Below are 21,180 nucleotides of genomic sequence, written 5' to 3'. Positions count from 1 at the left end.
CCCATTCCCTAAAGAATGAGGACACCTCGGATGTTCTAATATGGAGCACCTCATCATGGGCGCAGATGCGGCATCGGCGGAGGAATTGGGATAGAGTCTTTGCAGGAAGCAGAGTGGGAAGAAATGTCGTCGAGATAGTTGTGGGAGTCATTAGTGGATATGTAATAGACGTCAGTCAATAGTCCATTTCTTGTGATGGAGACTGTTGAGATCAAGAAAGGGGAGGGAGGTTTCGGAGATGTTCCAGGTAAATTTGAATGCAGGATGAAAATTAGTGGTGACGTTGATGAAGTCCATGAGTTCTGCATGGGTGCAGGAGGTAGCACTGATGTAGTCAGCAATGTAACAGAGATAGAGTTCTCTAGCTAAACCTCTTTATTTCTAATTGCCGGCGTGACATCAACCTCTCAACTTTTCCAATCCCCTCACCTACTCTAAACTCATCCCCTCTGAACATACTGTCCTCCGCTCACTCTGCAGCAGAAAACCTGACATTATAATTAAACCCACCGACATGGGAGGTGCCGGGGTTGTCTGGTACGCTGACCTCTACCGGGCTGAGGCCAGGTGACAACTCTCAGACACCTCCTCCTACTTATCCTTGGACCATGATCCCACAGGTGAACACCAAGCCTTAATCTCACAAATAATTTCTGATTTCATCACTTCTGGCTGTCTGCCTTCTACAGCCTCCAATCTTATCGTTTCCCAGCCCCGCACAGCCCGGTTTTACCTTCTCTCCAAAATCCACGATCACAACTGCCCTGGCAGACCCATTGTTTCTGCCTGCTCCTGTCCCACGGAAATGATTTCCTCTTACCTCGACTCCATCCTGGTTCAATCTCTCCCTATTTATGTCCAAGATACTTCACATTCCCTACATCTCTTTAATGACTTCCACTTTCCGAGCCCCCACTCCCTCATCTTTGCTATGGACGTTCAATCACTCTCCACCTCCATCCCCCACCAGGCAGGCATTAAAGCCCTCCATCTCTTCCTCGACCGCAGAACCATCCAATTTCCCTCTACTAACACTCTACTCTGCCTAACGGAGCTGGTCCTCACCCTCATCAACTTCTTTAACTCCTCCCACTTCCTCAACTCCTCCCACTTCCTCCAAGTCCAAGGTGATCACCCGCGTGGCCCCCAGCTATGCCTGCCTCTTTGCAGGGTACGTTGAACAAAACCTGTTCCAGGCGTACACTGGCCGAATCCCTGAACTCTATCTCCGTTACTGTGCCGCTGAGTTACTCCAGCTTTTTGTGTCTATCTTCGGTTTAAACCAGCATCTGCAGTTCCTTCCTACAAATATTTTCACTAAAGAGTGAGTTCGGTATCTTAACTGAGCATGTGCAGGTCATAGGTCGCAAGGGCTAAACATTCTCGTTGGCTGATCTGCTGCGTGTATGCAGACCTGCGTTTCATCTGTATTTTCCAGTTTTGCTTCGTAGAGGTAAGAAAATACTGCTTTAAAAAATATGAATTGGGTGTATTTATGATTAATTTGTACCCTACAGGAAGGGTCTCGACCTGAAACGTCAGCCATTTCTTTTCTCCAGAGATGCTGCCTGTCCCGCTGAGTTACTCCAGCTTTTTGTGTCTATCTTCGGTGTAAACTAACGTCTACAGTTCCTTCTTACACGTTAAAAAAATCCCCACGCTTGGTGCTTCATTGCGGTCTTGCTCCCTCGATCACACCCCCGCTGCGCATTTCCGATTGCAACGCCTGTAACCTGACGGAGCAGCACCCGACAAGCTCAAGCCTCACAGCCAGCGCTGCTGTGAGAGTGGTCCCTGGGACAGGCGGGTATATACCTGCCGGGTGTCGCTCCATCAGGTTACGTGTGTTGCAATCGGAAACACGCATCGAGGGAGCAAGACCCAAACAACTGGCTACAGGGAGCCAGCGCTGGTGAACACAGCTTATGCTGGCACCTGGGAGCGACGGAAGGGTGAAGAGGAGCGAGGTTTGTGTGGAATGAGGGTGCGTTTGTGCAGCGCCCGTGTCTACTCTGGGCGGCGGCACAAATGACATTGCCTGGGGTGGGAGGGAGCTCTGTACCCGCAATGAAGCACCAAGCGTGGGGATTTTTTAAGGTGTAAGAAGAAGCTGTAGACGCTGGTTTACACCGAAGATAGACACAAAATACTGGAGTAACTCAGCAGGTCAGGCAGCATCTCTGGAGAGAAGGAATGGCTGACGTTTCAGGTCGAGACCCTTCCTGTACGGTCTCAACCTGAAACGTCAGCCATTCCTTCTCTCCAGAAATGCTGCCTGCAAGTTACTCCAGCATTTTGTGTCTACCGGAGTACAAATTAACCATAAATACACCTAATTAATATCTTTAAAGCAGTATTTTCTTCCCTCTACAAAGCAAAATTGGAAAATACGGATGAAACGCAGGCCTGTATACACGCAGCAGATCAGCTGGCAAGAATGTTTAGCCCTTGCGACCTATGACCTGTGCATGCTCAGTTGAGATACCGATCTCGCTTATTTGGGTGCTGTGCTCTTTTATAAGATTAATATTGTAATCATGTGATGTAGTTTTTTTCCCCTACCATGTAGGGAATTTGGGTCTGGCAGAGTGAGGGAGCCACATAAATTGGAAGATACTTTGAAATTTGAGGCTGCAGCATTTGGTTTTGAGGGGTTACATTTGTAAAAATATAACTTGCAACCTGTGATCAATGCTGTGTTTTGTTGCTTTTGATCAATCCACTGCACTATCTGGACTCTCCAGGAAAACAATTATGGAAGAACTGCTCATATTTTTTAGGGGTTTTTTTACCTAGTTTTTTTATAGGTTTGTGCCTTTTTAAAACACTAGTTTGCTATTGCTATTTTAACATTTTAACATTTATTGTTGATCCTAATAGAAATATATATATATGTAAAATACATTTTTAACCTTTTGCCTTCCTGGGTGTTGATTCATGAATCAAGGGAGGAAATTTTGATTAGTTGTCTTAAAGCTTTATGAGCATTTAGAAACCTGCGCCATTTTTAAGAGAATTGAATTTACTTAAATTAGACATGCCATTCAAATGAGCTACTCATGAGGGCGTAAACGTAATGCGAATAATACTTTACCATAATGAACAGGATGCTGATCAAATGCTTTGGTTTAGTTTAGAGGTACTGCTTCGAAGTGGGCTCTGGCTCACAGAGTCCCCAGAGACCGTCAATCACCCACTTACACCAGTTCGGTTATCCCACATTCTCATCCACTCCCTGCACATTGGGGGCAATTTTACAAAGGCTAATTAACCTATGAGCCCACACATGTTTGGGATGTGGGAGGAAATTAGAGCATCTGGAGGAAACCCACACAGTTAGTTGCAGGAGGAATGTGCCAACTCCACACAGACAGCGTTTGAGATTAGGATCAAACCCGGGTCTCTGGTGTGAGACAGCAGCTCAACCAGCTACCAGCTATCAATGTCATTTCAGTGATGAACTTGAGAGAGTGCAGCCAAAGTGACTGCAAACTTTTGTATGATATTTTAGTCTTTCACTTTAACTGGGAATACAATCAGTTTACAATGCTTCTGACAAATCAGTAAAACTGAAACACTGGAAAGTCATACAAAAATTATGAGTTTTGTAACTGTGCCTACCAGTAACCCCCACTAAATCTTTCTTCATATGAAAGCATAGATTACAATAGAAAATTAGTTTGTGTTCAAATGTCAAATAACCTGCACCTGAAATAAAACTGAAAATTCCGAAAATACTCAGATAGTATTTCTGGAGAGATAGAGTTAACATTTCATTGTGTCGACCTTTCATCAAAATTGTTGCGAAAATTCACCAACCAGAATGTTGGGTCTTTTTCTTCACAAACGCTACCTGACCCTTGGGTTTTCTGGAATTTTCTCAGTTTCCAGCATCTACAGTATTTTGTTTTTAAATAAATGGCAGAGATTAGAGCTGAATCCATTCTTATTTTTTCTGTCTTCTGTAAATTCACTTCCTTGCAAGGCCTATTGGATAGTAACTGAAAACAGAAACTCTTTTTTTCCTGTCTTCTCCAGTATTATAACCTGACCCGGAACATGCAGAATCCTTAATTTTCTCAACAAGTTCCCAGCCTATCAGTTTACTTAAGGGGATGCTAATATGATATATCTTTTTATGGTTTGGAAGAGACTTTAGTGTATTAAACTACAGGTTAATATCTACAAGACCATTCCAGCTTTAAGTTGGTTAATAGTATTCTCCTCTTTGTATCTGGTCTGTGAGTTCAAGTGAGCTTCCAACATGATATTCTAGGCTGACATTCCAGCATTGTCCTGAGGCGGCATGCCATAGTTGACAGAACTGACTTTCAAATGAAATGTTAAATCGAATAGATGTTAAGAAGAGCAAAATAGTCAATAATGGTGTTGTAGCCTTCAGTTCACTTTATTAAAAGGGATTGTCCGATCATTGTCGCATTGCTTACATTATCTGTGTAGCAAATGACTGCCATGTTTCCTGCAATACAACAATGATTATACTTCAAAAAGAGGTTAATTAAATTTAAGGCAATCTAATGTCCTTGAAAGACATTGTAGAGTTGCATGTATATTTCTACTTTTGCATCCAGCGAAGGATGGAATGTCATTCAAAGCTGAAACATCATTATCCTCAAAAGTAACTTCCATTTTTAATGCAATTTTGTAGAATTAATGTACATGCAAAATGATGGTGAGAGCCTTAGTAGAAATATTTCTTGATCTCCTGTGCATATTTGTGTTTCCAAGTTCCATCTTGCCAATTCATGCTGGTCTTCATTTCCTGCAGACTGGAGTTGCTTACTTGGTCGTCGTACTTTGCAGTCCCTCAGCCGGCATCTAAAGGAGACATGCAGGATGTGTGGTATTTCTGCAGCTGATTCTCCAAGCATCCTTAGTGCTTGCTTGGTTGCAATGGAACCACAGGGATCATTTGTGATCATGCCTGGTAAGAATTTTCAGAGAATGTATTGATGTATAAATTAATGATTAATTTGAAGCTATGAGATTGGTTGCATGCTGATGTAATTTTACACCGGTATGATTTTGATTAAGCTGCAGACAATAGATAAGGTTTTTTTTCAGATTGGAGGTAGTGTTTGATGCTATCTCTTTAGAGAGTAGAAGATAATAACAATGTTTGTCGATGTAGATGGCGAAACCTTGTAATACAACAGTGAGGAGGATAGTTGTAAGATTAACTGAGTGTGGCAGATAGAGTTCAATGTGAAAACAGGCAGCCCTGGATTTTTGGGTAGCTGGAAAGATGTAATAAATGGCACCACTTTGATGCAAGGATACTGTTGCATTTCTTGAGGAAGTATTCCAAACACAACCACATTTGGCTGCTTCATCAATGTTTTTCCATGGTTTGGTGTAAAGTGGGGATGCTTGCTTATGATTGCACGATATTTAATTCAATTTGCATCTCTCAGAAATTGAAGCAGTATTTGCCAGTCCTAGACCTAGATAAACATCCATACAAGATTTCAGATATGAGCAATTAAGTGGCAAGTAACATTCATGCCACATCAGTGCCAAGCAATGACCATCTTCAACAATTGAAGGTTTTACCCATCTATCCTGTACAATTATAGACAATAGACAATAGGTGCAGGAGGAGGCCATTCGGCCCTTCGAGCCAGCACCGCCATTCAATGTGATCATGGCTGATCTTTCTTAATCAGTACCCCGTTCTTGCCTTCTCCCCATACTCCCTGACTCCGCTATCCTTAAGAGCTCTATCTAGCTCTCTTGAATGCATTCAGAGAATTGGCCTCCACTGCCTTCTGTGGCAGAGAATTCCACAGATTCACAACTCTCTGACTGAAAACGTTTTTCCCTTATCTCAGTTCTAAATGGCCTACCCCTTATTCTTAAACTGTGGCCCCTTGTTCTGGACTCCATTGGGAACATGTTTCCTGCCTCTAACGTGTCCAACCCCTTAATAATCTTATAAGTTTCGATAAGATCTCCCCTCATCCTTCTAAATTCCAGTGTATACAAGCCTAGTCGCTCCAGTCTTTAAACATATGATAGTCCCGCCATTCCGGGAATTAACCTAGTAAACCTACGCTGCACACCCTCAATAGCAAGAATATCCTTCCTCAAATTTGGAGACCAAAACTGCACACAGTACTCCAGGTGCGGTCTCACTAGGGCCCTGTACAACTGCAGAAGGACCTCTTTGCTCCTATACTCAACTCCTCTTGTTATGAAGGCCAACATTCCATTGGCTTTCTTCACTGTCTGCTGTATCTGCATGCTTCCTTTCAGTGACTGATACACTAGGACACCCAGTTCTCGTTGTACGTCCCCTGTTCCTAACTTGACACCATTCAGATAATACTCTGCCTTGCTATTCTTACCACCAAAGTGGATAACCTCACACTTATCCACATTAAACTGCATCTGCCATGCATCCGCCCACTCACACAACCTGTCCAAGTCACCCTGCAACCTCATAGCATCTTCCTCACAGTTCACACTACCACCCAGCTTTGTATCACCTGCAAATTTGCTAATGGTACTTTCAATCCTTTCATCCAAGTCATTAATGTATATTGTAAATAGCTGCGGTCCCAGCACCGAGCCTTGCGGTACCCCACTAGTGACTGCCTGCCATTCTGAAAGGGACCCATTTATCCCCACTCTTTGCTTTCTGTCTGTCAACCAGTTTTCTATCCATGTCAGTACCCTACCTCCAATACCATGTGCTCTAATTTTGCCCACTAATCTCCTATGTGGAACCTTGTCGAAGGCTTTCTGAAAGTCAAGGTACACCGCATCCACTGGCTCTCCCCTGTCAATTTTCCTAGTTACATCCTCGAAGAATTCCAGAAGATTAGTCAAGCCTGATTTCCCCTTCGTAAATCCATGCTGACTCGGAACAATCCTGTTACTACTATCCAGATGCTCCGCAATTTCGTCTTTTATAATTGACTCCAGCATCTTCCCCACCACTGATGTCAGACTAACTGGTCTATAATTTCCCGTTTTCTCTCTCCCTCCTTTCTTAAAAAGTGGGACAACATTAGCTACCCTCCAATCCACAGGAACTGATCCTGAATCTATAGAACATTGGAAAATGATCACTCCTGAATCTATAGAACATTGGAAAATGAATTCTGAGTGTAATTGATCAGAATCTTAATTAGGCCAACCACATCAAGACTGACGAAGTGGGGCAAATGGTGTGTATCGTGGAATAATGTCTCGCCAACTTTGTATACGATTCAAAACAGATGTGAGATGGAATATTCATTGTTCCTTTGATTTGGTAACCATTCCCTTTTTACATTGGTGCAGCAGGTACTCTTGAGTAGGAAGGACTATTTTTTTAAACTCTGACTTCTATTACGGAGAACAAGATAAGCTGAATTAAAAAAGCCATTATCAACAAGTTTTCTTTTATGCTGCCATGAATTGTGCTTTGTAGTCACTGAGTCATTCTATCAGAATTCTCTACATTATTACCAACATGTGCGGACCATCAGGCCACAGATGGCAACAGCAGATAGCGTTGTCCATCACTACTTAAGGCAACAAAAATGAGTGATGGGTCTGACTGAGTTGCTAATGCTTATAACTATCGGAGAGTTGAGTGTTGATAAAAGATGTATTGTCACTAGGCCAAATGTTAGAATTGAAATGGAAAGAAGCAGGTGATTAGGGCCACACAAAGGGCCATTGAGACTGGATGGCTATTGAGACTGGAGGGCTTGGTTGCATCAATGAAGTAATTAGGTAATTGAGTTTTCTCCTCATTGTTATGGGACATTAGTTACCAGAAAACTAAAGTGCTTTGTTATGTTAAGGAATAATGCTTAACCAGCACAGACCACTCATTCTTGCCATAACTCAAATTGACAGTGACAGTGCATGCAAATAATCTATTGATATATTTATTGTTATTATTGATATATTTATTATTATTATTATTATTATTATATAATTGGGTAAAATTCTGTAGCATTTTTAAGAAAATGCATTTCCATATGTGCAAGCACTGGCAAGCTTTGACAGGGTAAAAGAAGGTCCATGCCACTACCCCCTGTACCACGGGGTGAGAAAATGGAAGTTGGGTCTAAATTATTATATATTATAAATAGAAACATAGGAAATAGGTGCAGGAGGAGGCCATTAGGCCCTTCGATCCAGCACCACCATTCATTGTGATCATGGCTGATCATCTACAATCAATAACCTGTGCCTGCCTTCTCCCCATATCCCTTGATTCCACTAGCCCCTAGAGCTCTATCTAACACTCTTTTAAATTCATCCAGTGAATTTGCCTCCACTGCCTTCTGTGGCAGAGAATTCCACAAATTCACAACTCTCCAGGTGAAAAAGTTTCTTCTCACATCAGTTTTAAATGGCCTCCCCTTTATTCTTAGACTGTGTCCCCGGTTCTGGACTCCCCAACATTGGGAACATTTTTCCTGCATCTAACTTATCGAGTCCTTTTATGATTTTATACGTCTCTATAAGATCCCCTCTCATCCTTCTAAACTCCAGTGAACACAAGCCTAGTCTTTCCAATCTTTCCTCGTATGACAGTCCCTCCATCCCAGGGATTAACCTCATGAACCTACGCTGCACTGCCTCAATAGCAAGGACGTCCTTCCTCAAATTAGACGACCAAAACTGCACACAATACTCTAGATGTGATCTCACCAGGGCCCTATACAACTGCAGAAGGACTTCTTTGCTCCTGTACTCAAATCCTCTTGTTAAGAAGGCCAACATGCCATTAGCTTTCTTCACTGCCTGCTGTACCTGCACGCTTACTTGCAGTGACTGGTGTACAAGGACACCAAGGTCTCGTTGCACTTCCCCTTTACCTAATCTGACACCATTGAGATAATAATCTGCCTCCTTGTTTTTGCCATCAAGGTGGATAACCTCACATTTATCCACATTATACTGCATCTGCCCACTCACTCAACCTGTCCAAGTCACCCTGCAACCTCCTAACATCCTCTTCGCAGTTCACACTGCCACCCAGCTTTGTGTCATCCGCAAACCTGTTAGTGTTACTTGTAATTCCATCATCCAAATCATTAATATATATTGTAAATAGTTGTGGCCCCAGCACCGAGCCTTGCGGGCGGCACTCAACTCTCCACTGCCTGCCATTCTGAAAAGGACCCGTTTATTCCTACGGATTCCTATGGATATGTTTAAGAAATAACTAGTATTATAGAGCAAAATTTGTTGTCAAAACATCTTGATGATATTGTTCCCGAATTAACTGTTGAACAGCTGTTGACTGTTAATGGAAGCTGCATTTATGATTGTCTGGGAAGCAGGAGTAACTTGTATTTCATGGCTCTGGTGAATTTTGGCCAGGATGCAAGGAGTTTTCTACTCCTTCAAATAGCACAACAGAATCTTCAAAGTTATATGTGGTACATTGAGATGAGTGCATAATTTATTGGTTCCTAAGCTTTTCTAGTCTGAATAATTGAAACCAGGGGTTCAAGAAGCACCTCAAGTATTCACGAGGTTAATATGTTGCTAATTGCAAATCACATTTTACATTTTAGAGTGCTGCTGTGAATCATGTGAGCCATTTAATTCTATTAAAAAGCATGTTATTGGGAACTAAAGGTCCTTATCCTGAAGCTATTAGGAATAATGTTACTTTGTGATGAATTGTCAAATACTTAACAGAAAGTCTTCATCTTCAAGTGTTGGTTTAAGACTGTTTTCCGTTGGTGCAGACTCTGTGTCCGTGGGATCAGTGTTTGGCCGTGGTACATCTCTCAACATGCAGACATCGCAACTGAGCACACCGCAGGATACATCATGCACACACATTCTGGTGTTTCCAACCTCGGCAATGGTGCAGGTGCAAACTGGGAACTACGAAATAAATGTTGGTTAGTGTTGTCTGTTTTCTCTTACCATGCATTTGCAAGTTTTTCATTGTTTTAATTGGCAAGTGATTTCTCATTCTTGTTTTGGTTTTGTTTGTTTATGGAATGTTTGGTGACCTCCATTGGATGGTAGCATAGTTGATCAATCTGTTGCCATTTTTAAAATGAAAATGAATTAAAGCCTGTTTGTAGTTTTTAAATGCTCTCTGCTTCATTTACCTAATTAGTAGCTGAGTTGAACAAAAACAGGAAGTCCCTGGATTCAGAGTATGATCCTTGTTAGCATATCTTGGGTAGGATAACTGTAGAAACATAGGTGCAGGAGTAGGCCATTCGGCCCTTTGAGCCAGCACCATCATTCAATATGATCATGCCTGATCATTTAAAATCAGTATCCCGTTCCTGCTTTTTCCCCATATCCCTTGATTCCTTTAGCCCTAAGAACTAAATCTAACTCTCTTGAAATGCTACACAAGGTTGGGAAGTCTCGTTAGGTTCATTGCCCTTGATTATCATGCAACAAAAAGCTTTTCATTGTACAATGATTAAACTAGATGCCCTTGAAAATCAACTTGATTTTCTCCTCCTGCGGGAAATATGTGTATGAATACGGGGATACATTTTTTCCTGATGTGTATAATTGAAGAATAATAGATTCACTGGAATCAATAATTGGCATAACAGTGAAAATATCCAGTGAGTTTCATCAGAGGGAAGTGTTAAAAGCACAAGGATAAAAGGGACGAAGCAGAATTTGGGATTGAAGTTTGATGCGGGCTATGGGAAAATTCAGTTCCTAATTTTTAATAACCAATCTGCCGACATGGTTGATTAATTGCTAACTCATTCTTTGAATGGTTACTCAAATGCATTACTAGAGAAAACCAGGAAATGCCGGAAAAACTCAGTAGGTCATGCAGCATCCTGTGAAAAGAGAAATGGATAACGTTTCAGATTAAAGACCGTTCAACAGAAATCTAAACATGAGTTCTAATGACTGATCGTCAACTTGAAACATTAGCTGTTTCTCTTTCCATACTTATTGGCTGCAAAAAAACAAGACATCATGCCAAACACAGTTTTTTTTATGTCCATGTTATTGCAAGAGGCGTTCCGTTGCTGAGGTAGGGTTCGGGTTGTACAAGTTGGTTCAAGGCCCTGATGGTTGTAGGAAAGCAGTTGTTCTTGAACCTTGTGGTGTGGAACTTTAAGCTTCTGTACCTCTTGCCTGATAATAGCACGCGCGCGAAGAGGGCATTGCCAGGATGGTGGAGATCCTTGTTGATAGTTGCTGCCCTCATGTAGATGTTTTCAATGGTGATGAGGGACATGCCCATGATGGAGTGGGCTGAGTCGATCACACTCAGCAGTCTCGTGCATTGGAATTACCATACCCGGCCATGATGCAATCATATTCTGATAATTGGGGTATCTTGGAGATTGGCCTAGTAACAATTTTTGTTTGATCATTTTGTGTTACTATGTCCTGTTCACTCATGACATGCTGTGGTGGAATATATTTATCCAACGTTTGTTCGTGGGATCTGTTTTTTCTGACTTCAGTCGTTTTTAGTTGGACCACATGAGAAAAAATGTTGTCATGTCAAATTTCTGGCAACTCAACTAATCTAATTTGGTGTTGATTGCCATGTTGGAAGATGGGGAAAATGTGTTCATATTTATGCTCCATTATTCTTATAATTTATTTGAATTTGCAGAGGAATTCGGGATCTTTGAATTACTGGACCCAGAAGATGATCTAATAATTAACTTGCCAGCATCTCCACCCACACCACCGGCACATTCACCAGGTTCGCATTATCCACACGGCGGTGATACAAGCAAGGTAAACCATGTCGCATCTACATCCGTATCCCTTTTGTTAAACATAAATTCCAAATGATACTTCAGTAAATCTCCTCCCAAGTCACAGTAGAGCTATTTGGTACATCCATTAAGATTCATCATTAATAAGCATTTGTTAATAACTCAAAGTTTCTACTTTGGAGGGAAGCGCTTTCCACTTATTGATTACTTTTTTTATGAAGTAATTTCCTTGCCTCAATGCTAAGTTTGCTAATTTGACCTTGTGCCACTTAGTTTAATTTATTGTTTATTGTCACATTTACCGAGGTACAGTGAAAAGCTTTTGTTGCGTGCTATCCATTCCACAGAAAGACAATACATGATTACTATCGAGCCATTTACAGTGTACACGATAAGGGAATAACGTTTAGTGCAAAGTAAAGCCAGGAAAGTCCAATCAGATAGTCCGAGGATCACCAAAGAGGTAGATAGTAGTTCAGCACTGCTCTCTGAACTACTATCTACCTCTTTGGTGACCCTCGAACTATCATTGATAGGACTTTGCAGGCATTTTGCTGTTTTTCTTCTGACTGGATAGCATGCAACAAACGCTTTTCACTGTACCTATGGCACATGTGACAATAAACAATAAACTAAATTAAGTGGTACAAGGTCAAATTAGCAGACTTAGCATTGAGGCAAGGAAATTACACCACAAAAAAAAACTTGCCCTGTCGTGGATGAGTTTGTATTAATAAACTGGATATCAGACAATAAATATGTCACTAGATTTTCTTTGGGATCCCTAGTAATTGTCTCAAATTCCATGTCTGTCCCCCCACTGAACCCAGTTTGTCCTTGTTTTCTGTGTATCTGTGATGTGCCCTGACATTTATCACACCACCAGAGCATTGTAACAGCTGCCAAACTCCAGCATGATTAAATTGCCCTGGGCAGAATTTATGTTAACTGGAAATCTCTGAAAATATGTTAACAAAGAACTGTTGCGAATGTGCCAGGAATTGAACTCCCTTTCAAGCATCTTTTATTAAATGCCCATTTATTTACCTTTGTTTGATCGTAATTTCTAAGAAAGATTTTAAACACTTCAATACTCTCCAGTTCTTTTGTATCATTTGTGACTTTTCACAGCAAGTTGTTTTCTGCTTTGTTTCGTTCAAAACTTAACTGGAGAATTTGCTATCTATGTTTCCAACTTAAAAAATGTTTTAGTTATCCACCAAGCATTTGTTTTAATTCCTTTTTATTGTTTTTAGAAAGGTACCAGTAAGGGGATAGGAGTTGTGTTTAGGAAGAAATTCTGTCGAGAGAAGTAACTAGTTAGTGGTTCAGTTGTAGAAATAAAGTACATGTTCCAGTTTGATTGTCTTGCAACTTATTGAACATCTGCTCCCTCTACCATTGGTGCAGCTTGGCTACTGTGTAGTATCTACAGGATGTACATGGAGCAATCTCTTGAGACCTGTATTTGGAAGGTAATTAGTTAATTAGGGACAAACATACAAACATAGAAAGTAGGTGAAGGAGTAGGCCATTCGGCCATTCGAGCCAGCACAGCCATTCAATATGATCATGGCTGATCATCCAGAATCAGTACCCTGTTCCTGCTTTTTCTCCCTTGATTCCATTAGCCCCAAGAGCTATATCTAACTCTCTCTTGAATACATCCAGTGAATTGGCCTCCACTGCCTTCTGTGGCAGAGAATTCCACAGATTCGCAGCACTCTGGGTGAAAACGTTTATCCTCATCTCAGTCCTAAATGGCCTACCTCTTATTCTGAAACTGTAACCCCTGGTTCCAGACTCGCCCAAAATGAACATTTTTCCTGCATCTAGCCTGTCCAATCCCTTAATAATTTTATATGTTTCTATAAGATCCCCTCTCATCCTTCTAAATTCCAGTGAATATAAGCCCAGTGACTATAAGCCCATGATTGAATTTTTTGAAGAGGTGACAATGGTGATTTTTGAGGTAAAGGCAATAGATGTTGTCTATATGGACTTTAGTAAGGCACTTGATGAGATCCCTCATGGTAGGCTGATCCAGAAGATTAAGAAGCATGGACGCAGTGCAGATACTCATGCAGTGACATGTAATTTGGACCCAGAACTGGCTTACCAATAGAGATGTTATTCTGGTGGACCTGTGAGATCAGTGGTGTTCCGCAGAGATTAGTGCAAAGACCTGTTGTTCGTTTTGATACATAGAACTGATTTTGACCTAAATGTAGATGGGTTGCAAATGTAAATGCAGAGAACAGCAAAATTGTTGCCGTTATGAACAGTGAAAAAGGCTGTCAAACGATGCAGCAAGATATAACAGTATAACAGTATAACAGAGCTTTATTTGTCATTCGGTACCGAAGTACCGAACGAAACTACATAGCAGTCATAGAAAAAAAGAACACAAGACACATAACCCCATCACAAACGTCCATCACAGTGACTCCAAACACCCCCTCACTGTGATGGAGGCAACAAAACTTCCACTCTCTTCCCCACGCCCACGGACAGACAGCTCGTCCCCGACCAACCCGCACAGTCCCCGCAAGGGGATGGAAGTCCCCGCGGCCGAATCGCACCGGGCGCTGAAACGTCTCGCAGCCGAGCCGGGCGATGAAAGGCCCCGCGACCAAGCCTTGCGCAGCTAAGTCCCGTGGCCGAGCCGCACCGGGCGATGTTAAGTCCCGCGGCCGAGCCGCACCAGCGATGAAAAGTCCCGCGGCCGAGCTGCACCGGGCGATGTAAAGTCCCGCGGCCGAGCCGCACCGGGCGATGTTAAGTCCCGCGGCCGAGCTGCACCGGGAACTGTTAAGTCCAGCGGCCAAGCCGCACCAGCGATGTAAAGTCCCGCGGCCGAGCTGCACCGGGCGATGTAAAGTCCCGCGGCCGAGCCGCACCGGGCGCTGTTAAGTCCCGCAGCCGAGCTGCACCGGGCACTGTTAAGTCCAGCGGCCAAGCTGCACCAGCGATGTAAAGTCCCGCGGCCGAGCCGCACCGGGCGATGAAAAGTCCCGCGGCCGAGCCGCACCGGGCACTGTTAAGTCCCGCGGCCGAGCCGCACCGGGCACTGTTAAGTCCAGCGGCCGAGCCGCACCAGGCGATGTTAGGCCCCGCAGCCGAGCCGCACCCCGCGCCGTGAGGAAGAGAAAAGTTTCCCCCACCACCCCCCCCCCCACCCACACCACCACCCCCCCCCCACCCACACCACCACCCCCCACACATACACAACCAAAAAAAAAATACAAAAACCATCCCAACACCGACACACAACAAAAAAAAAAGGAAAAAAGACGAACAGACTGCTGGCGAGCCGCAGCCGTTAGGCGCCGCCACTATAAATCAGTTACAGATATGGGGGGAGAAGTTACAGATGGAATTTAATTTGGGCAAGTGTGTAATGTTGTACTTTGAGAGAACAAAAGTAGGGTAAAATACAGTTAGTGGCAGGACTTTTACCAGCATTGATGTACCGAGGGATCTTCGGGTCCAAGTCGATAGCTCCCAGAAGGTAACAATGTAAGCAAATAGACCGGTAAAGAACATGTGTAGGAAAGAACTGCAGATGCTGTTTTAAATCGAAGGTGGATTCAAAATGCTGGAGCAACTCAGTGGGACAGGCAGCATCTCCGGAGAGAAGGAATGGGTGACGTATAAGAGGCTCTTAGATGGCTACATGGACGTGCAAGGAATGGAGGGATATGATTCGCATGTAGACAGAAGGGATTTCTTTGCTTTAATGTCATGTTTAGCACAGACATTGTGGGCCGAAGAGCCTGCTCTGTGCCTGACTGTTCTATGTTACTTCATTGTACCTCCGAAAACTATTACCTCTTAATTAGAAGGACAAGTGAACATGGAAGAATCATCATCTCATCAACATACATCCCACTGTAGACCTGGGTGTTATTCCATTCACGGGCGTTGGTTCACTTGTTGCCAAATAGTCAAAACCCTCTCTTACTAACAGCTCGAGGAAGTAACTCTGCACCAGGGGCCAAAATGATTCAAGAAGATAGCCCAAAATACTCTCTCTCTCTCTCTCTCTCTCTCTCTCTCGGGCAACTAACCATTTAGTCTTTCAAGCGAAAATACTGTGCATGTGTAGCATTCTCCCTGCCAGAAGTTAGATCGAAAGAAAGGACTATTCTATGTGATGTTCAGAAATACAAGGCTTTAAAACTTTGTAGGGTGGATGAGCTCAGTTACCACAATTAACCTGCTGGAATTATCATGACTAAGTTTTTGTTTTAACTGTTTCAGGGACAGTGCACGGACCGCCAAGAATCTCATGACGAGGTAACCATTTTGCAGCAGCCCCTGGCACTAGGATATTTTGTCTCGACAGCCAAGGCTGGGCCACTTCCCGATTGGTTTTGGTCAGCCTGTCCTCAAGCACAGAACCAATGTCCACTTTTTCTCAAGGTAAGTCATGTCACTATTTGTTTGTGTTTTCAGGAAAACTGCAGTGTGTTTGAAAATTATTTAAGATTCCTGTGTAGGAAATTGCTATAGCATCTTGCTAATTGCTCAGACAATTGCTTGTTTGTACGGAGCAACAGGTTTTGAAGAATCTGGCTCTGGTTGATTTCTGTGTATTTTAGCACTGGGTGTTGAATTACCAGGCATGTGATGGAACACACACTTCTGGTAACAAGTTCTGCACATAATGTTGATTTTAATGTTTTTCACACACTAATATTTACTGTTCTAAAAAACTTTGGAGCCAAACCTGATTAAAAAAAATATGCCAGGTTTTGTATTGGAGAATTGCCAGAATGGTATCATAAAAGAGTTCAGTTTTTGTCCTCCAAAGTCCCAGTTGCTGCTGTTTATCTTTCTCAACATCTATTACAGTTGTTGGGGACGCCTTACTTTTACTGTAAGCATTTCTGTTGCTGGCAGTCAGCACAGGAGCAAAAACAGCACCTTGCCCAATCGCAAATGTCAACGGTGGAGGGATGCACTACATGCAGATTTTTAATGTTTATTAATATTTCTAATTAAATCAGGGATACGTAATGAGTGAAAGGAGTAAATTTTGCTGAAATTAATTTGGTAACTTCAGGAGAGATTTACCAGCTGTAGTTCTGTGCCAGGAGATTGTAATTGCCAATAAAAACTGCTGCCATCTACTGGCACATGAGGTACAGCAGCACTGTATCGAGCTGGACCTCCTATACATTTCTCAATTCACTGGTGTAAATATTTTTGTTTTTCAGGCCTCCTTGCACCTCCATGTGCCTTCAGTGCATTCAGATGAATTGCTCCATAGTAAGCACTCCCACCCACTTGATTCAAACCAAACCTCTGATGTGCTCAGGTAAGGGACAGCACATTATTCTAAAAGTTCTGTTTTGCAAGACTGATGTACAACCAGATTTTTTTTGTGAAGTTTAAAACAAAATATTAGTTCCTTAAGCAGGGGAATTTTTTTTTTCAATTTTACACTGATGCCTTTTTAATGTGATTTATATGTGACGATCACTATTTGGGAGTCACACAAAACTAGTAGACAACCAAAAAAATATTAATCAACCTGTTTTGAACAATGTTGTATCCACGTTCCACTGAAGCTGATAGTTACATTTCTGATTTTCAGCATGTTAATTCAGAACAACTAATGTGGTTGTCTGCACACAGGACTGCATTCTCGTACTATTTTTAAGTGTGTATTTATAGTCTGCCCAGCTGCAATTGTTAATTCTATTCCTTTAGAAACAGCATGAAAATTATCGTGAAGTGCTGGCATGTTATCTACCTTGTAAATGCTGTTGTTATTTTAATTTTTGTTTGTAGACTGTTTCAAATTGTAAAATTCTTTCCAATGACAGGTTTGTTCTCGAACAGTACAACGCTCTTTCTTGGCTGACCTGTGACCCTGCCACTCAGGACCGCCGCTCCTGCCTCCCTGTTCATTTTGTGGTGCTGACGCAGCTGTACAACTTTATCACAAGCATGTTGTAGACCAGGCTGCCCAGGATTCAGGGCAAACTCTTGGAAAAAGGATGTCATTTGAGAGCGTCATTGAGAGCAGGATTCTGTGGGAAGGGAAACGGACATTACTCAAGGAAAACATGGAGGGATTCATGAAATTGTGTCTGAGGGACCCCAGGGTGTCCCCTTAATTGCTTGATGGGTTTTAAAGCCACGGGCAGTTATCCAAAAATGCCTGCATCTTAATTTATTGTAAGTTTTTAAATGTTGTATAAATTGTCTTATATTTTGTATTTTTTTTAATTTTTCAGGAAGGTTTATATTACCTTCAGGCTTTAAAGCATTTGTTGTACTAAAATATCTATAATCGTCTTAAGAGTTTGCAGTAGGTTGCTATAAAGTCGGGAGCGAGAGCAGCAAATATCTATTGGCTCAATGTACATTTTAGTAGGGGCAGGAGTTAGTGTTGACCACACCTTGTCTGTGGTGAAAACGCAGCAAAGCTGTGGATGCAGAGTACTTGTACAGTAAATAAAGTATGTTCACTGTGTTTATAACTAAAAAGGACATCTTAAGCATTTCCTATCATGCATTTTGAAGCCAGGGCTAAATGGGGAGGTGTATGGGGGGGTGGGGGGAGGGAGGGAATTTTTGACAGGTAACAGGACTGAGGAGAGAATTCTCTAGCTGGGTCAGTTCCTGTCACCTGCCTATTTGTATATATAAAACAAAATCAGTAACTTTAATTTGTTACGACTGTATAAAAAAAGAAAAAAATGTGCAGAATGGTAACTAAATTTTGTAGCAACATAATTTTTTTCCAAAATTGAATCAATGCAAAGCAGGTGTGTTGGTCTGTTGTAGTGTTAAGGTTTCTAGACCCCAGACTTTTATCATTGTCTGAACTTTATGATGACTTTAGAGAATGGACCGCTTGACTGATCCAGGTACTGTTTTTGTAAAAATGTCATCCATATGCTTTCTTGTTTTGGTCCTGCATTTATTGTGGTGATCACACCTGATACTTTAACACCAACTCTACGACTTCATTATTTTACTTTTGTATGAAATGTCGTTTTTCCATTGTTTAATCATTACCGCTAATGTTTTAAAATTTGGAATACTGAAAGTTTTTGGGACATCTAGAACCTTTATAAAGCTTCAGCACTCAATTGTGGGTAACATAGATTAAAGTACATTGCTTCTCAGGTGACACAGTAAGTCGGAAATATAGGGCAAGAAGGTGGATGACTTGAGATTTACCTCGTATGCCCTTGCACCTCTTCATTTTCCCTTGTGTTACATTTTCTTTGAAAAGTAAATTTTTTCAATGTTAATCGCTGGTCAAATTGCGATGTAGACACAGTGCCTTTTTTCTAAACAACTCAATTTCATTTTTATACAATCACAAGGTAATAAGATCATAAGGGTCAAATATAATAAATGGCATAAATAGTTTGAAACTAAACTAAATGGTGACTTTTTTGGGGGGGGGTAAGCTAATTCCAAAACCAACTCCAGAGGTTTGTTACCTGTAATATAATTTGGGGGAAGAAATTCTGATGACACTTTTTCTCAGTTGATCTCCCATAGTCTTGAACAGATTGATTAGAGACCAGTGGTAGTTTGACAGGAGGGAGGGGTGGGGGGGATAACTGGACTAGCTATGCAAATATAATTTGGTCTCATTTTAAAAAAATGTTCTTTTTTTGTGCATATTTTACCATTATAAATGTCTGACCCCATATAAAATTGACTGTTTAAGTGTACAGATGGTAATTGGGCACTCTTGCCAGTGGTGACACATGAATATTTTCACTTGGGTAGAGTTATAATTACAGCCAAATAAATCTGAGTAATTCCTCATAAATAATTTGCTGAACAATTCACAGGAAGTCTATGTTTTGAACATGTGGCTGTGGTACAAACACTACTATGTAGTACTGTACAGATTGTAATCGCTAGAGAATGTATTCATCTCGGCAGTAGTGAGATACCAGCTTTGAAATTAAATTTCAAATTTAAACAGGTATATAAATATGCCACCAGAAACCATAGAACAAGAACTTCCCATTTAAGTGAGAGTCTGCTGCAGGAATATGTAATTAAAAGGTGCTGATTTTGGACAATTTTTCCAAAAGGGTTAATTTGCCAGTAGTGTGTGGTGAAGATGCCATGCCTGTGCACATGTCCCGTTGATTTCAGAAAGTTGTTGATTAAATTTTTTGTGGAATTTGATTAAGCCCGTTCCCTTCAAAGCCGGAATATATGAGAGCACATCTTTGCTAACGTAAGCAAATTCGCTACATTAAGTAACTCCTTGAAAACCTGAATAGCACTTTATGCTGTTTAATTCCAGGAAACCATAAGTTTTGGAAGACACCTGAAACTTGAAGCCTTTTACAACCTACTATTTGGGCTGCATAAAAGAATATAAATCTATGAACTAATATGTTTAACATAAAAAGCTGTCAATTAATTTGGTACTATAATTACTAAATCTATAAAATAGACATAGTAAGTAGAGGAAGTTAGATATTGTTAATTTTTTTTGTAAATAAAAAAATCTGCAGCCAATAATGCTATTGCAACTTGAAGTAGCTGAGACTTTTAAGATATAGTTGTGGCAGGAGATTCACAAGAATATATGTATAATAACATACAATAATAATCTTGTCCCAAAACTACATTGGATTGGTACTTAAAGTTGTGAAAGTTCAAACTCCCAGCCTTGGATTAACATTTCAGGCTTGAGTCACATGTCTTTTAATACACTTTAACTCTTTGCTTCACTCGAGCATTTGCTTTTTGTTATTGATTGAGGCCTTGTACAACAGTAAACATGTCTGTCTTTGAAGGATACGAGGGAACCATTAGCTGATTTTTAATTGTTTGGCCCCTCTGCAGAGCTGTAGGTGAGTGGTCCCAGAGAAAGCATAGTCCAGACTGGTCTTGAATGAAACAGGACATCAAAGGTGTGAATGCTTGATGAATTTATGATTGAGCTTTCACTCTGATCTTATTTCCAAAATGTTCTGTGTTCAGAGTACAATGATTATTTTGTGTGTTGTTAATCCTAGTAAATACTGCAAACCCCTAATATATATAAACCCAATAACTATAATGGACGATGCAGGCAATTCAACATTGAATTTTTGCCACATTTTCATATTCAGTGTTTGTAAATTGAATCATGTTTCATGTTTTGGAATAGACCTCCTATGGATAGAGTATATTTTATAAAACAATCATTGCCTTTATAGGAAACCAATGCTCTTCTAAATAGCAAAACTTCTCTGGACACATCTCCGTTGTTTTCTGTTCTTCAACCCAGCCTGTCTATGCTGACCATCATGCCTAATCCACATGCCTGCATTAATTCCATTTCCTTGTATGCTCTGCTCATTCAACTACCTGTACATATGCTTCTTAAACTTAAATGTTGCTGTTCGTGCCTCCATCACCTCCTTTGGCAGCTTATTCCAGATACCAACTACTCTTTTATGTGGAAAAAAAATCATCCCTCAGATCTATT

The 21,180-nt window shown here is 41.3% G+C and overlaps 1 protein-coding gene across 2 annotated transcripts in view; it reads left to right on the top strand.

Moving 5' to 3' along the window:
* The window catches only part of med13a (mediator complex subunit 13a), a 149,793-nt gene extending 131,537 nt beyond the window's left edge, over positions 1 to 18,256 (top strand). For both annotated transcript variants that reach the window (XM_078422084.1, XM_078422083.1), the window contains exons 26-31: positions 4,790 to 4,948; positions 9,726 to 9,884; positions 11,600 to 11,727; positions 15,972 to 16,133; positions 16,931 to 17,031; positions 17,543 to 18,256. In XM_078422084.1, the coding sequence (XP_078278210.1) occupies positions 4,790 to 4,948; positions 9,726 to 9,884; positions 11,600 to 11,727; positions 15,972 to 16,133; positions 16,931 to 17,031; positions 17,543 to 17,675 (842 nt within the window). In that variant the 3' untranslated portion in view covers positions 17,676 to 18,256. The remainder of the gene's footprint in view (positions 1 to 4,789; positions 4,949 to 9,725; positions 9,885 to 11,599; positions 11,728 to 15,971; positions 16,134 to 16,930; positions 17,032 to 17,542) is intronic.
* The last annotated feature ends 2,924 nt before the right edge of the window (positions 18,257 to 21,180 follow it).

This window comes from Rhinoraja longicauda, chromosome 26 (genome assembly GCF_053455715.1).
Source record: "Rhinoraja longicauda isolate Sanriku21f chromosome 26, sRhiLon1.1, whole genome shotgun sequence".
In the NCBI taxonomy this organism is placed as follows: domain Eukaryota; kingdom Metazoa; phylum Chordata; class Chondrichthyes; order Rajiformes; family Arhynchobatidae; genus Rhinoraja; species Rhinoraja longicauda.
This window is presented reverse-complemented; position numbering and strand designations above follow the sequence as displayed.